This window comes from Xiphias gladius, chromosome 2, assembly GCF_016859285.1.
Source record: "Xiphias gladius isolate SHS-SW01 ecotype Sanya breed wild chromosome 2, ASM1685928v1, whole genome shotgun sequence".
NCBI lineage: Eukaryota > Metazoa > Chordata > Actinopteri > Istiophoriformes > Xiphiidae > Xiphias > Xiphias gladius.
Genome location: NC_053401.1, coordinates 12,732,191 through 12,745,893, shown reverse-complemented (window position 1 = coordinate 12,745,893; position 13,703 = coordinate 12,732,191). Strand labels below are relative to the sequence as shown.

Here is a 13,703-nt window from a genome sequence, read left to right as displayed (position 1 = left end):
GGAAATGAAGAGTATAGCTCTCCATGTGAGTCACTGACTTGATTTAGGTACAATAAGGGTCTAGGTTTGGTTTCAGAAATAGAAAAAAAACAAAAACAAATAAACAAATAGAAGGCAAAGTGAAAGCTATTTCCCGCATTTACTATTTAATGTACAGTACATTTTTTTATTATGGAAGTCACAATGACTTCCATAATAATGATGTTCAAACTAAAAAAATGAAGGCTATTTAAATCACTGTATCATTAATGCTGCAACTCTACTTAAAATGATATTTAGTTTCATAAGGTAAGTAATGTTGTAGTAGCAATTTTGTAATTATATCATATTGTGGATTAATATCCACATAAAAGACTTTCCCCAATTAAAATTCAGATCTTGGGTTCGTGTTTAAGCGTATGTACGACCATAGTGTGCTTGATAGTTACTTTTTCGTATGAGATTTTATACACTGCATGTAATATGCAATGTGCAGTGATAATGACAAGAAAGTGATTGCATTGTGATTGTGAGAGGAAAAGCGAGGCATGGTGTGTGTAATAGTGCACCTCATGAGAGGCAACTGTTTGTATGTCAACACAAAGCATGCTGTGTGTTAGTATCTGTGTATGTGTATACACATGCATATATACTGTGCTGTTGTTAATTTGCACACATTTGACTGTGTCTGTTCAGCATGGATGCATGTGTCCACACTTATGGGAATGGATTTTGTATGTGCCTCTTTCCATAGCCAAGGATACACTGTGCATCGGCCTGGTATATTGTCTGGTCTGGCTGGTTGACGTGCTGCATGGCGATGGCGTGGGGGAACTCGTTGAGCATCCGCTGTTGGAAAGCTTCCAGCCTCTCGTAGTCATGGCCTCGGCACACAAACTCCTTATTCTGCAGGGGGGGATTAGAGCACAGCACGGGGTTAGCTTGACATCTAGTGTTTGAATACTGCAACTGCAGCCTCATCTGCAAACTCTACCAAGGACAGAGCCAGTTATGTCATTAAATGGAATTGAATAAGAGTTGCTGAATGTCACCTCAGACTGGAGGACTCTTATATAAGAAAAGTTAATTCTTCCTGCAGGTCTATGTCTTCTATGGAGAGGGTGAAAATATTACTCTGTACAACTTTTTATTCATGTCACAGAGGGAATATGGAGATTCCTTTACCCGTAAGAAGAAAGGAAACTTTTTCCCATAGAAACCGACTCTGAAAAATTCAGGTTCTAGTCTTTGTTGGTCCATGATCTTGTCATAGAGAGAGGCCTCCATCATCTAGCAAGGAAAACAGTGACAGTATTATATAAAAACATTTGTGTAACAAAAAAGTTATCTCAAAACTGCAGATTAACATGTAGGCGCATAGCATGAACAAAATTACTCTTTTCTTTTTTGTTTTCCATAATGTCCCCATCATCTTAAAGGTTAAAGAGAGACTTCAACTAACAATCTTTCTTCAAGAAGTATCTCTATAGCTTGTCTGTTGTGGAAAACTCACCCTCATCTTGCTCAAGTTCCTGTAGTCATAGTAAGACTCATACTGGTCAGCCAGCTCTCTGCACAGGATGATGCCATTCTCCCAACACTGAAGACATAAAAACACACAAACACACACTTATTCATCCTCATGTTCACAGTGTTGCAGCTTCAAATACAGTGAAAACAACAGAAAGGAGAAAGAAAAAAAACCTCATCCGTTTGAGTTAGATCAGCATATCAAAGCAGAAATGTGAGTCTCTTGCTCTGCAGTGGCACTGCTAAATTATTTTAACTCCACTGGATGGCACTGGCAAGTCAACAATATTAAAAGTCATATATAACCTCTTCATTCAGGTACACGACTAAACCAGCCATCTTGCTAATTAAATGAAAAGCTTTCCTTTCCTCTTTCCTGCTGCCTCCTAATCCCTGTGCGGCAGCACTGGCAGATGGCATAGCTCATGAATGTGAAGGAAAATTGGACTATGAATAACGAGGGGAGCAGTTTTAATGATTCTGTAGAGCTATGTTATTTCATCGGGGACATAGATTTTTTTTGGGGGGGGGGTTTGTCCCCCTGAGAGTGTAGAGCAATGGCAAAGGTAGTTAGGATAATGACAGAAAATCGAAGAGAGGACAAGTGGGAGGTAGAAAGAGAAAAATGTATTTCCTAAGTAACGGAAACTAAGCAAAGCCTGGGAACTTCTTCTCAAACGCTGCTGCATCCTGAATCTGCTGAGCTCTTTTTAAGATGCCAGTCTCACTGTTCATTCTTTGCTAAAACCAGCACCACCAATGCATGTCACGCTTCACCTGTCAGTCTTGCCCTCATCTTCTCCCACAATATTTCTAAGAGGAATGGTGTAGGGTATTGTGGGATGATATGGATCCAGCTTTAATTGCAGCCGCCAGCAATTCATCTGACTAAACCGAGAAGGTGTTGACGCCTCGAGCCGCTGTCACAGTTCACGACAGGTAAAATTAAATGTCTGACCGCAAGTGGCACGTATTTTTGTTGCTATATACAATTTACAGCTCAACTCTCCTCTTTGAAAGGGATTTCATTTCATGTGAATGATGTCACGTTTCCTTTTAACACATGGGGAACTACAGTTCTGTCATCTTTTATATTGCTGCCGAGTATTAATTTTTAATAGATTTGTTTATGCTTTTTATGTTGAAATCCAAAAATTAATGGCTAAGATGTATTTATTCTAAATGAACCATTCATAATATGTCTGTGCTTTTTTTTCAATGCCATGAATAAGTGGTACATCTATATTTTCACATATTTTTAGAATTTTTATTATTATTATTTTATTAATACTTTTAGATACATGAGGCTGACATGGTGCTGGTTCTTAGAGTGGCAAAAAGTAATCTCAATAAGATTGTGGCTTCAAAGTTGCGTGGTACATTCCCTGGCATTTAGCAGTGATAAGAAGCCACTTGTCAAGCTGGTACTAGAGCTCATATGAACAGCATTTCTTTTGTGTTGCTAAATGAGTTTGCTGAAGAGACAAAGTGTCTTGTTTCTGTTTAACAGTCAAGTGTGTGCAGCTGCTCACCTTCCCCCTGTCAAAGTTCTGGACGATAGTGAGATGCAGATACTCTTTTCTTTGCCACTCGCTCTGCATGGGGTAGTTGAGGAACTCTCTGAGTGGCCTGTCTGACCATTCCAACAACTCATCATAGAGCAGCAGGGTGTACGACGCCTCTGTGACGCACACAAATGCACAGACGAACAGTAAGGGGATCAAGTACATCTAAAAGCAGCAGTAGGTACGTTTTTAAGAAACCATGAAGGATTCAGTGTCTCAGAAACATCTTTGAAAATATGACTCATGGGAACTGATCAGAACACTCACACTCGCACATACTATATGTTATAGTATTTCCTTTAGGCGTACCTGTGTAGTTTTGTGCTTTCAAGTGCAGGTCATACAGTTTGTGAATGTAGCGGATGTACATCTCCTCTTTGTTCAACTCCGTTTTGTAGAAGTTCTGACAGGAGCAGTGCGTGGTTTGAGGATGATTTAGGACAAAAAGAATCAAGAGAGAGAGATGAGGATTATGAAAATTATAGAGACTTTATAAATGCAAATGAGAACAAATTTTAAAAGTGACAGATTGTTCTATGTTAGAGGTGCAACAATATATTTCAGCTGCCAATTAGAAGTGACTTCTGATCCATCTGCCTACACACCCCAGGTGCTCTTGCAGATGGCTGCAGTTACATAAGGCAAAACTAGTAGGCAAAAGGACTGACAATAGTGACAACAGCACACATAAAACGAAAACTGACTTGTATGAGTTTTGTCATGTCTATGAGGGGAAGGATTTGAAAAGCATTAATGTATATTCTAATTGGTGACAATAATCATTTATCCCACAAAAAATGCAACTACAAAAAAAGCAATAAAAAATGTAAAATTGTTTGAATTGGAGATATGAACTGGATCGTATTTCTATTTTTTCAAAATTTTGAAACTCATTTCTGCATTTCAATTCACCCAAAAATTCTAATGAGTATTCAACAGGTGAAAGAACTTTTGACTGGTCATTCAGATATACAAACTCAGTAATTCTGTTGAAGATCTGGTTTTAGAAAAGCCTTTTAAAGAGACAAAAAGAAGACAGGACACAGTTACAGGGAGTAACTACTACTCACCAGTAAACTGACAGTACAGCCAATCTTTTTGCCATCCACTTCTCCCAGCTTCATACAATCCCTATGATAGACACATAAGGCAGAAGACATGTGACATGATCAAAGGGGATAAACCATATATGAATGTGTGTTTCTAAGTGTATTTGTGCACTCTCACCTATAGTCTAGCAATCTCTCCATTAAGCGAGTGACTGTGGCGATGAGAGAGATCCCACTCTCCCTCCAGGTCTCTCTCTCAATCTTCTTCAGCAGGCTGGAGGACAAATGAAGAGAGACAGTCCAAGACAGAGAGATGTAAAGACCAAAAGAGGCAAGATGTAAAAGAGAGCAAATGGGCAGGAAAGGTGTTTGGGGGGGAAAAAAAGAAATTACTAAGAAAGATAGGGAGGCGAAGCAAAGAGAAAATCAATGCCAGTCATACCAGTATCACCTATGCTTGTTGGCCTGCATATGGGATTTATCAAAATAAAATACCCAAAGTGGCTAAGAAATTCAAAATCGCTGATTCATTGTTTTGCCACCTGAAAATTTTTTTTAGAATTGATTGGTTATCCCACCAGGGCTGGTAAAGAAGACAAACACATCGCAGCCAAAATATTGCAGGTAGTTTTTGGCTGAGGTTAACGTGTTCCCCCTGTTCCCCCTCACACAGACGACACTAAGAGAACAAAGAGGAGAGCATCTTACCTAGGGTACGGACCAAACAGAGGAATTCTACTCCAGGCGGGAAGCATAGGCGGAATAAATTAATATTAATAAGATTAATATCAGCACACACTCACACAGGTTAGTTTGGGGGTTAGTGGAGTTAGTAAGAGGAAAATAAATTAAAAAACTAAATTAAAACAACAAATTTATTAGGCAAGAAAAGATAAAAGTAGGTTCAAAAATGTAAGCATAAAACTAACTTGTAATCTGTATTCAGGCTGAATTAGATACTGGCAGTTAAACAATAATGATTCCTAATGCATAATTACATTACATTGCATAGTATAGATTAGGTTATAGATATATAGTTTTAATGATACAGTATCTAGTTATATAACTTTTTTTTTTTGTTTCACATGTAAAAATGGTGGCAAAGAGAATGAATGACTATGAAAGACAAAAGGGACAATTACAGTAGATGCCTTTTGATAAAATGCTTAGAGATCACACTTTGATTCACATCTATGTGATACTAAAAGAGACATACAGTATGTATGTGAATCAGAAATATGACTTCATTTAATTAATTTTGTTTTTAGACACTAAGATGAAATGTAGGAGTTCAGTTTTCCAAGTCCAAATACAGTAGTTCATAGTGAAAGGCGACGTAAAAATATGAACAGGCACATAAATCACAATGTGGGAATATATATATACACACACACACACACACACACACACACGCATTAGCACATACACTAAGCATGCAGGAGCACAAACCTGGAAACACAAGGACAGAGTGGACAAGGACTGGCCATGGAGGAGGTGTGAGTGAAGATGAAGGTGACCTCTGCTTATTATTTTATCAATCTACTCTATAGCAACACGTTCAAATTACAAGCTACCCAGGGCTTATTCTTTCACATTGATAAAAGGCATGGGAATTTGAAGGTAAATGGGATTCTTTCAGTTTAAAAAAAAAAACTCTCCTTGTAAGATGCATGTTCTGTAATCAAAGTAACAGCTTAACACATTTAACCGTTTTATTTCTGCTTCGCTGAGCAGTAATGCTGTCATCTATGCTCCTTGGTTTTCAGGGTTAAGGGCTCATTTTCGAAAGCAGAATACTTAGACACATCCACTTGCAGATAAAACAGCCAGAGTCAAACGACTTGTGAGGTGCAGCCCACGCATTAATTTACCCATTCTTGTGGGGGTCGTATCATTTCAATCTTTAGACTCCATACACAGCTATTTTGTCTGTCAGTAGAAGTTTCCTGATATCCTGAGCTGGCCTCTGTCCAAGCAAATTTGTTTGAGCCTCTGTTGTGATTTTATTGTTAAGCTGGTTGAGCTATTGAGTGGCTCCATGGGCCAAATTACCTAACTTTCTCCCTTTGCCTGAAAAATCTAAGGTGATTGGGAAAATGTAAGTAAATCTGCACCCATACACCCCTCATATCCATGTTTTCTTCTTCTACTGTTGGTCCTTTCTCCAACTCACATGCTGTTGAAGAGCTCCCTATATGTCTCATCTCCTTTGCCCTCAGACATCAAGCTGTCCAGCTTGTCAATCAGCTTGGCCTCCACCTGTGAGAAAAAAAAGCATTTAAATCTCAAAGAGGCTGTCAGTTCAAACGATATTTATAAAATGACTAGGACGAAAAGCAGCATGGACGGTTTAGAGATTAAAAACTGAACCAGGGGCTAGATCAAATCACATCATATCATGTCATGTCAAAGTCAGTCGATTTTGTTGGAAGAATTGTTTCACATATGTTTTTCGGTTTTCATGATTTAATCCTGCCTCGACGAAAGAGGTAAAGGTGGTTCTTCTCATTTGGCCATTAGTGAAAACTGATTTAATCTTGTGATTAAATATAAGTTTCAGGCAATCTATTTCTAACAGCTGCGTACCTGTTTGAAATTGCCACTGCGTCTCTGCTCCCAATCCATCATGTCATGGAAGATGGGGATCATGACATTCCTCAGATCAGGCTGAGGCACCAGCGTCACCTCCAAGAATGGACCAATCATCGCTGGGATGAAGTTCAACTTGTGTTCCCCTGAATGAGAGACAGAGGTCAATGCAGAGGTTAAGCTCTCACTTTATCCCTGAACACAGCGCATTGTTGAAGTCAGAGGCACTTTGCCCAACTTTGCAGTGCAGTATTCCTTTCTTCAAAAAATCGGACCGCAACAAAAGCTGCTCTGGTAATTTGGTTTAAGTGCATTGCAAACTAACCAAATTTTGTAACGCAGTATTTTCCTGAACTAAATAATCACAGTGCATGTATTTAAATCAACTTCTGACATCAAACAAAACAAAGCAAAAATGAAGCGACTTCCAAATGCATTTGAAATTGTTCAAAAACACACTTGAATACCCATAAATACACAGGAAATTATTAGAAATAACAAAAATTGTATAAATCTATCTCCAATGCAGAAGAGAACAAAAGCATCCACACAAAGCAGAGTGAGGCATCCAGCTGGTTGCCATGGTGACAAATCATTTTTGTCATAAAGAAAAAGACGAGGAGAGTTTTTTTTAGTTCCCATCAGCTTAAGTACAAAGAAACAGAGTTTATTTGCCTGTATTTTCTCTGATGTTAGTGCCTCACACAGACTTCAGGAGCACTACTCTTACATCAGAAGAGGAATAAATTAAGAAATACTTTTTTGGGCTTGTTGTCATAGGCCTTTAAGAGATACATACTGCTGGAATGGAAGTCTCACAGTTGCCTTTCCAGAAATTTAATTACAGCACCACTCAGAATAAACTAGACATTACTATGAGTCTCCTTTAAACAATCTATCATGGATTAAAGGAGTAAATTTAGGGGTAAAACAGTCCGTTTGAACCATGTGTGTTGAGATGACAAATATTGTATCTATCTTACCTAAATTCTGCCACATGCTGAAGATCTCACAGCCCATCATCACCCTCATGTCTCCATACCTGCATGATAAAATGTCATGGTTAGAAATGTGTGCTTGCTGCAGGAGAATACTGAGAGAAGCTGCAGCATTTTAAGTACTCATGATACTGTATGTGGCCTACGGTACACTTTGTGTGCGTGCATGTATGTGTGTCTAGCAATTTTTGAAGTTTGACAGAGAGCAGGATGGCTTGTTGAGTACGCACATAGTTTATTACAGGCCTAACTTACATGTGCAGCAAAGAATACCGAGAGAGAGAGAGAGAGACAGAGAGAGAGAGAGAGAGAGAGAGAGTGTGTGTGTGTGTGTGTGTGTGTGTGTGTGTGTTTGCATTTGCAAACAATAATTTACTTTTCTAGTATCTTCTTCCTCTTCGAGGGAGAGAAGGACTCCAGTTGAAGACAGGGTTGGTTGATAAATATTACAGACAGATAGAAATACGAGTCCCACACCTGAAAATGGCAGCAAAAATAGCATCTTGTCAAGTTTTCAGGAATTCACACCAAAAAACTATATCATTTGCCACTGGCATGTGTATGAAATGTGTATCTATAGCATTTGAGAAGGAAGAAAAGACTTAATTTAATTAACTAACTGACTAACTCTTGTTTTTTAATGCTGTTGCTTCTTTCTTTCTTCTTCTTCTTCTTCTTCTGTCACTTTGGGCTCGTTCTGCTTTTGTTTTTTTGAGTTTCGGCTAATTTTATTATCTGCTCTTTGCTTTTGACTAACGGCATTAGCTCTGTTTTATCTGTGAAGGCTTTTGTTATGAAAATAAATTACAATACAAATAAATTACAAAAATAAATGAAAATGTGTATCTGCCTGTGTGCCACTATGTGAGTTAGTGGTTGTGCGGGTGCACTAATGCTGCAGCCTTTTTGGAAGTGAGTTTGTTTGATTCTCAGAAAGTTTTGGAGCAACTGTGGCATTGTTCACATTTCCACACAGACACATGTCTACAGACTGGCATATTTCCCCTACCTTGTAGTCAAACTTGTCACTGAGGAAGTTTTTCCTCAGAGCATCAGAAAGGTAGAGGACGGTTGTGATGATGACACTAAAAGAACAAGAGAAAGAAAGCGCCCAGAAGGTGAGAAGAGTTACTGTGTCAACATGCAGGAAAATGCGCCACCATGAACAATTCAGATTTGAATCAAATAGCCCTTTTGAAGAGTAAGAAGATGCAGAGGTGTTTGTCCGCTCAAAATACAAAGATCTTTATGACTCAGTGGATACAAGCATTTTCACTGACCTTTATGTATCACATTAGCCATGCACTGCATTTGATAGTGTCCTCCAGAGTGGTACAGTGTATTTGCCTTGGATTCACTCTCATTTTCAATGACAGCACTAAATCAAAATTCCCCTACCCTTTTGGTTTAAATATTTCACTGCTCTTTGTGCCTTCACCTTGCAGCAGTCTAGAAATCTAGACACAAATGTAGTGAAAAATCATCCCCTTGCATCTCTACCGATGACAGTTAAGCTTTTAAAAGAGGATATACAGAGGTGGAACATACTGTCTAGGGAGAAAAACAAGGCTCTACATACACCTTCAGCAGATGAAAGATCTCTGAGTTAACAAATTCTCACACGTTTAAAATTGCATGTCTAGGGTGTCCTCACGTCCTAGTGGTCTAAAAAACATACCATGTAACAGCTCTTGTGTATTGTGACTGAGAACCTTCGTTGCATGCCATTCCCCTGACTGTATTTCCACTTCATTTTTATTAACTTTATTGGTGCTTTCTATCCTCTCTCATCTGTGTCTGTGTGCTCCGTCATGTGATTGGTCTTACTTGTTGGTAACCAATCGCATGACAGTCCAGTCTTTAGGAAACATTTCTGGTCGGATGAGGATCCTGAAGACTGTGAAGATCTGAAGAAGGAAGTCCTGGAAAAAACACAGCAGACATGGTATCACTAGAAATTCACAAGCAAAATTTAAAGTCTGTGCAGTACTTCACGTCGCAGTCTTTAATGTTGTCTCTCTCCATGGTGCTGAAATACTCAAAATCAAGCTCTGTGCTCGTCACTCCTTCGATCACTATTCCTTTCAGGAAAATATACTCAATCGGGCACTTTGTCAGGAGTAGTTATTAGAATTATAGACACTTGTTCACTGTTTTTTTACAATATTTAAGTTGAAATGTGAATAAATTTTTGCGTTTATTACTCAGACCCTCAGATTAAATGACATTGAACTCAGTCTGCTTTCCACCGTGAGCACACTGCATACAGTACTTATGTCTAAGACTTATTACGTACAATTGAAATGAATAGTGAAACAATCACAAGCAGTCTATGTCTCTGTCCGTGGAGCTGGAACAGTGATATCCAGTGTCTCTCAGTCTAAATCAATTTTTAATTACCACAGACAAATGAAACATAATTCAATGCATACCAGATTTAACATTTCTAGACCAATCAATCAGAAAATACAATTTCTGAATACACAAAGACTTAGTTCATTGTCAAAAGTACTGTTTTGCAGTGAACTTGACAACTACATTGTGTCAGCAATGCTATCACATTCACATAATTTAAGAGTTAATTTATTATAGAATGAGGCTATAAAGAGCTATAAAGAACACCGCAAGGAGATTTTATGATTCTATGATAACTTCTCAACCAGTTTTTTTCCAGCCCAGTGTCTGCTCAATCAGTTCCAGGCACACACTTTGGATCCTAGTGATAAAATTACTAGATTTGAAGCATGAAAATTGTCCTTCTTGAATTTATGTTCTCAAGCTAAAAGTAGCATATCACGTTTCTACTGTTCCTGAAATTCAGCAATTTAATATTTCTCACTGGAAGGAACTTTTGACCTCATAACTTTCTCTGTCTCTTCTTCCATGTTCCCATCTCTCTGCTCTTCTTCAGGTAACCCACCACTGCTGTGCCATATTTGTAAATGTACATAGGCAAGCACAGAGACACATAAACACTCGTGTCTACACAAACAGATGTGTATGTTCGTGTGTACATACACTTAGTGTCTGTCTAGATATGTCTGCAAGTGCTTTGAGTGAGTCAGTATGAAAATAGAGGATTTTTTGAAAACAATTAAGAATATGGATGACAAAGAAAGACAGAAAGAGGAAAGCAGAGAGTAAGAGTGAAGTAGGGAGAGAAACAAATAGAAGTGTTGCAAACACAAATACACACAAGACAATCAAAAACAAAAACAACATGGATATGGCAATTCTTCTCTCACTCATTAACCAATATTTATATGGCAGCACATATACAGTATTTATCTATATACACTGAAAACCTGGCTCAGACCAGGTGATGACAAGATGTATATAAGTGTGGGCAGAGAGAGATAGGTATATGAAAAAGATAGATGTATCAGTGTAAGCTTACCTCTGATCTTGCATTGTAATTGGCTAGCACAACATTTAATGAAGTCAAACAAATAAGTACCACTCTGCTTTATTGACCTAGCAATGGATGCCAGCTACAAGCTAACCAGTGTAATCAGATCCCACTGGGATAAAATTAATCATCCTAGCCTTGGATAAGCTATTTGCTTTAAATATATATCATTGCATCTATGATCCGCCTTAGGTCCGTTTAATGAATGACTCAGAGGTCACATTATTGGCATTCTCCAGTGCAGGTGGTAGTCAAACATCCATCTATTGCTATTTATTCTTCAGATTCACACACAGACGCACAGGCACAGAGTGAAAGAAGCGTCCCCACAGACAGGTAGATATGGAGAGAGAGAACGATGGATGTAGTGGTCTTACCCTCAGGTCGTCTTTGCTGCTGAACGCCTGCAGCAGCTGCTGGTAGTGTCTGTCACTCATCTGTCGTAGGAGTGCCAACAAACACGCCACAAACTCTCCCTGGTAGGACAACACACACACACACACACACCCAGAAGAAAAGAAAAAGCCTGTAAGTTAATCATCATTTATGCTATGGTACATTCAAAATGATCTTCAGAGGTGCCATAACCTACACCACTAAAAGAGTTAAATACTGAAATACTGCTAAGATGTGAACGGAACTTGTAATCATGTTACGTTATGTATGGGTCCATGTACTGTCATGATTCAAAATATTTAAGTAGAAAGCAGTCAAACTGTAATAAAACGTAATTAGGTCATGACATCAGGTTACGGTATCCACTGTAGAGGGATCAGAATGAGCAGAAAATCTGTCTTTTTCCTTTCCTTTCATGTGGATGAGAAATTAGAAGAAATTTGGAAAAGAAAAAATGTCCTCTGGAAAGGATGGTACTGTGCATCCATTACTACAGGAAATACAAAAAGAAAGCCTTTGTTTTATCGATAGTACATCATTGCCCTTTATTTGCCTCCACTGGCAACCGGTAGGAATTGTAGCAACATTAGTAGAGCATTAGTATGAGTCTCCATCAACACAGTGATGATGATGATCTCAACATTACCCACTTCACCATTCCCCTTTCGTGTTGTGTCTTATTATAAATCTTAATTATTGTCATTAATGTTAATAATGTTTGTGGAATTATAGTCGCCACAGCAGCACCGCAATTTAAAAATCTATAATTACTCTCGGACATTTTGTTAAGTCCCAAAACAATTTACAGTAGTAAGCACACACACACGCGCAAACACGCACACTGTACGCACACAGACTGGCACATACGGTACTGTACACGGTACAACACACATACAGTGACATCCTGGAACTGCAGTCTCATGGCAGGGCCAGCAGACTGGGGACGGTTGCTAATTTCCAGGATGGTCCTCAGGAGAACTCCCAGCAGGCTTTCCACAATTAGCTCCACCTCCTCAGACACTACAGGCTCCTACACAATGGAGAAAACACACACAGTCGCAAATGAAATACATTTTACCATCAGGGTATATTCACATATACAGAACAAAAGAAAGACCCCCCACCCCCCCCTTTTTTTTTTAGCCAAAATGTGAATCTAAAATGTCAGAGTGATCCTTGAAACTTCATTTCTCTACTAAAGTGACATGAATGCTCCCTTAAAGTTATCTTGACTAATTTGCATTCCACTTGCATTTTTCAGGCAGCACAACCTTGAACCATGATCGACAGCTGACGTCAGTCTGCCTCTGAACCAAACTTTTCACCCTATAATCTTACTTTCATAGCAGTTTTAATGAGTATTGAACCAGTAAGTGTGGGGACTAATAAGACGTTTCAAGGCTACGAGCAACATTTTGAAATTATAAGTTCACATAGAAAGAGGAGAATGGAAAAGAATAAAAGAAGGTAGAATAAAAAGGAGAAAGGGACAGTTAAAGATTAAAAGCAACTCAAAGAGTATGGAAGATAAACTGGTGTGCATGTGTGTTTGTGTGTTTGCATCTCCCTCGAGTCTCAACCCCTGACAAGACAGGCAGGTCTTGGACAGAGCGATAATGAGAAGGAGCTTCAGACTGGCACACTGGCTGCAACTGCTGTCACTTCCCCTTAGATGTGGTGCCACTCTGTGTGCGTATTGTCTGTGTGTGTGTGTGCGTGTGTGTGTGTTTGTGTGCGTGTGTCCTGCCTGATGCCTTTACCACTAGCTCCCCCTCTAGCAGGAAAAAGTGCAAGCCAGGCAACCCGAGCTTCTACACACACGCGCAAACAAACAAGTCAGACAAAACATACACACACGGCTTGTAGCGACTGCCACTTTGACAATTCCCATTGCTAAATTGATGGGTCTCATTACTGGACTGCATGGCTTCCAATGTCCCTGTTACCGAGAATAATTGACCCAATACACAACAAAACAATATGCTGTTGCGAAGTATTGGCAAGGAAATTGCTGTAAGAGTAATTCCTCTAGCTTTGAATTCCTTTTAAGTTATTTTCCTGTTGTTATGGTGGCAAATCTCTTGTGCAACCTTGTAAAATAGCAACAGCACAGGATACTGTCACATGGTGATATAATTCATGATAAAATCTAAAAGTCACATATCTATAACTGGCAGATGTTAGCCAA

At 38.9% G+C, this 13,703-nt stretch overlaps 1 protein-coding gene across 1 annotated transcript in view; it reads right to left on the bottom strand.

Moving 5' to 3' along the window:
* Positions 1–13,703, bottom strand: part of dock4b (dedicator of cytokinesis 4b) — a 110,626-nt gene that overhangs the window by 24,709 nt on the left and 72,214 nt on the right. Inside the window, exons 20-34 of the mRNA XM_040152902.1 lie at positions 12,411–12,545; positions 11,497–11,595; positions 9,538–9,632; positions 8,720–8,795; positions 8,087–8,187; positions 7,696–7,754; positions 6,710–6,858; positions 6,297–6,382; positions 4,302–4,397; positions 4,145–4,205; positions 3,384–3,477; positions 3,042–3,190; positions 1,493–1,579; positions 1,165–1,269; positions 744–885 (exon numbers count right to left, since the gene is read on the bottom strand). Of these exons, the coding sequence (XP_040008836.1) occupies positions 744–885; positions 1,165–1,269; positions 1,493–1,579; positions 3,042–3,190; positions 3,384–3,477; positions 4,145–4,205; positions 4,302–4,397; positions 6,297–6,382; positions 6,710–6,858; positions 7,696–7,754; positions 8,087–8,187; positions 8,720–8,795; positions 9,538–9,632; positions 11,497–11,595; positions 12,411–12,545 (1,534 nt within the window). The remainder of the gene's footprint in view (positions 1–743; positions 886–1,164; positions 1,270–1,492; positions 1,580–3,041; positions 3,191–3,383; positions 3,478–4,144; positions 4,206–4,301; positions 4,398–6,296; positions 6,383–6,709; positions 6,859–7,695; positions 7,755–8,086; positions 8,188–8,719; positions 8,796–9,537; positions 9,633–11,496; positions 11,596–12,410; positions 12,546–13,703) is intronic.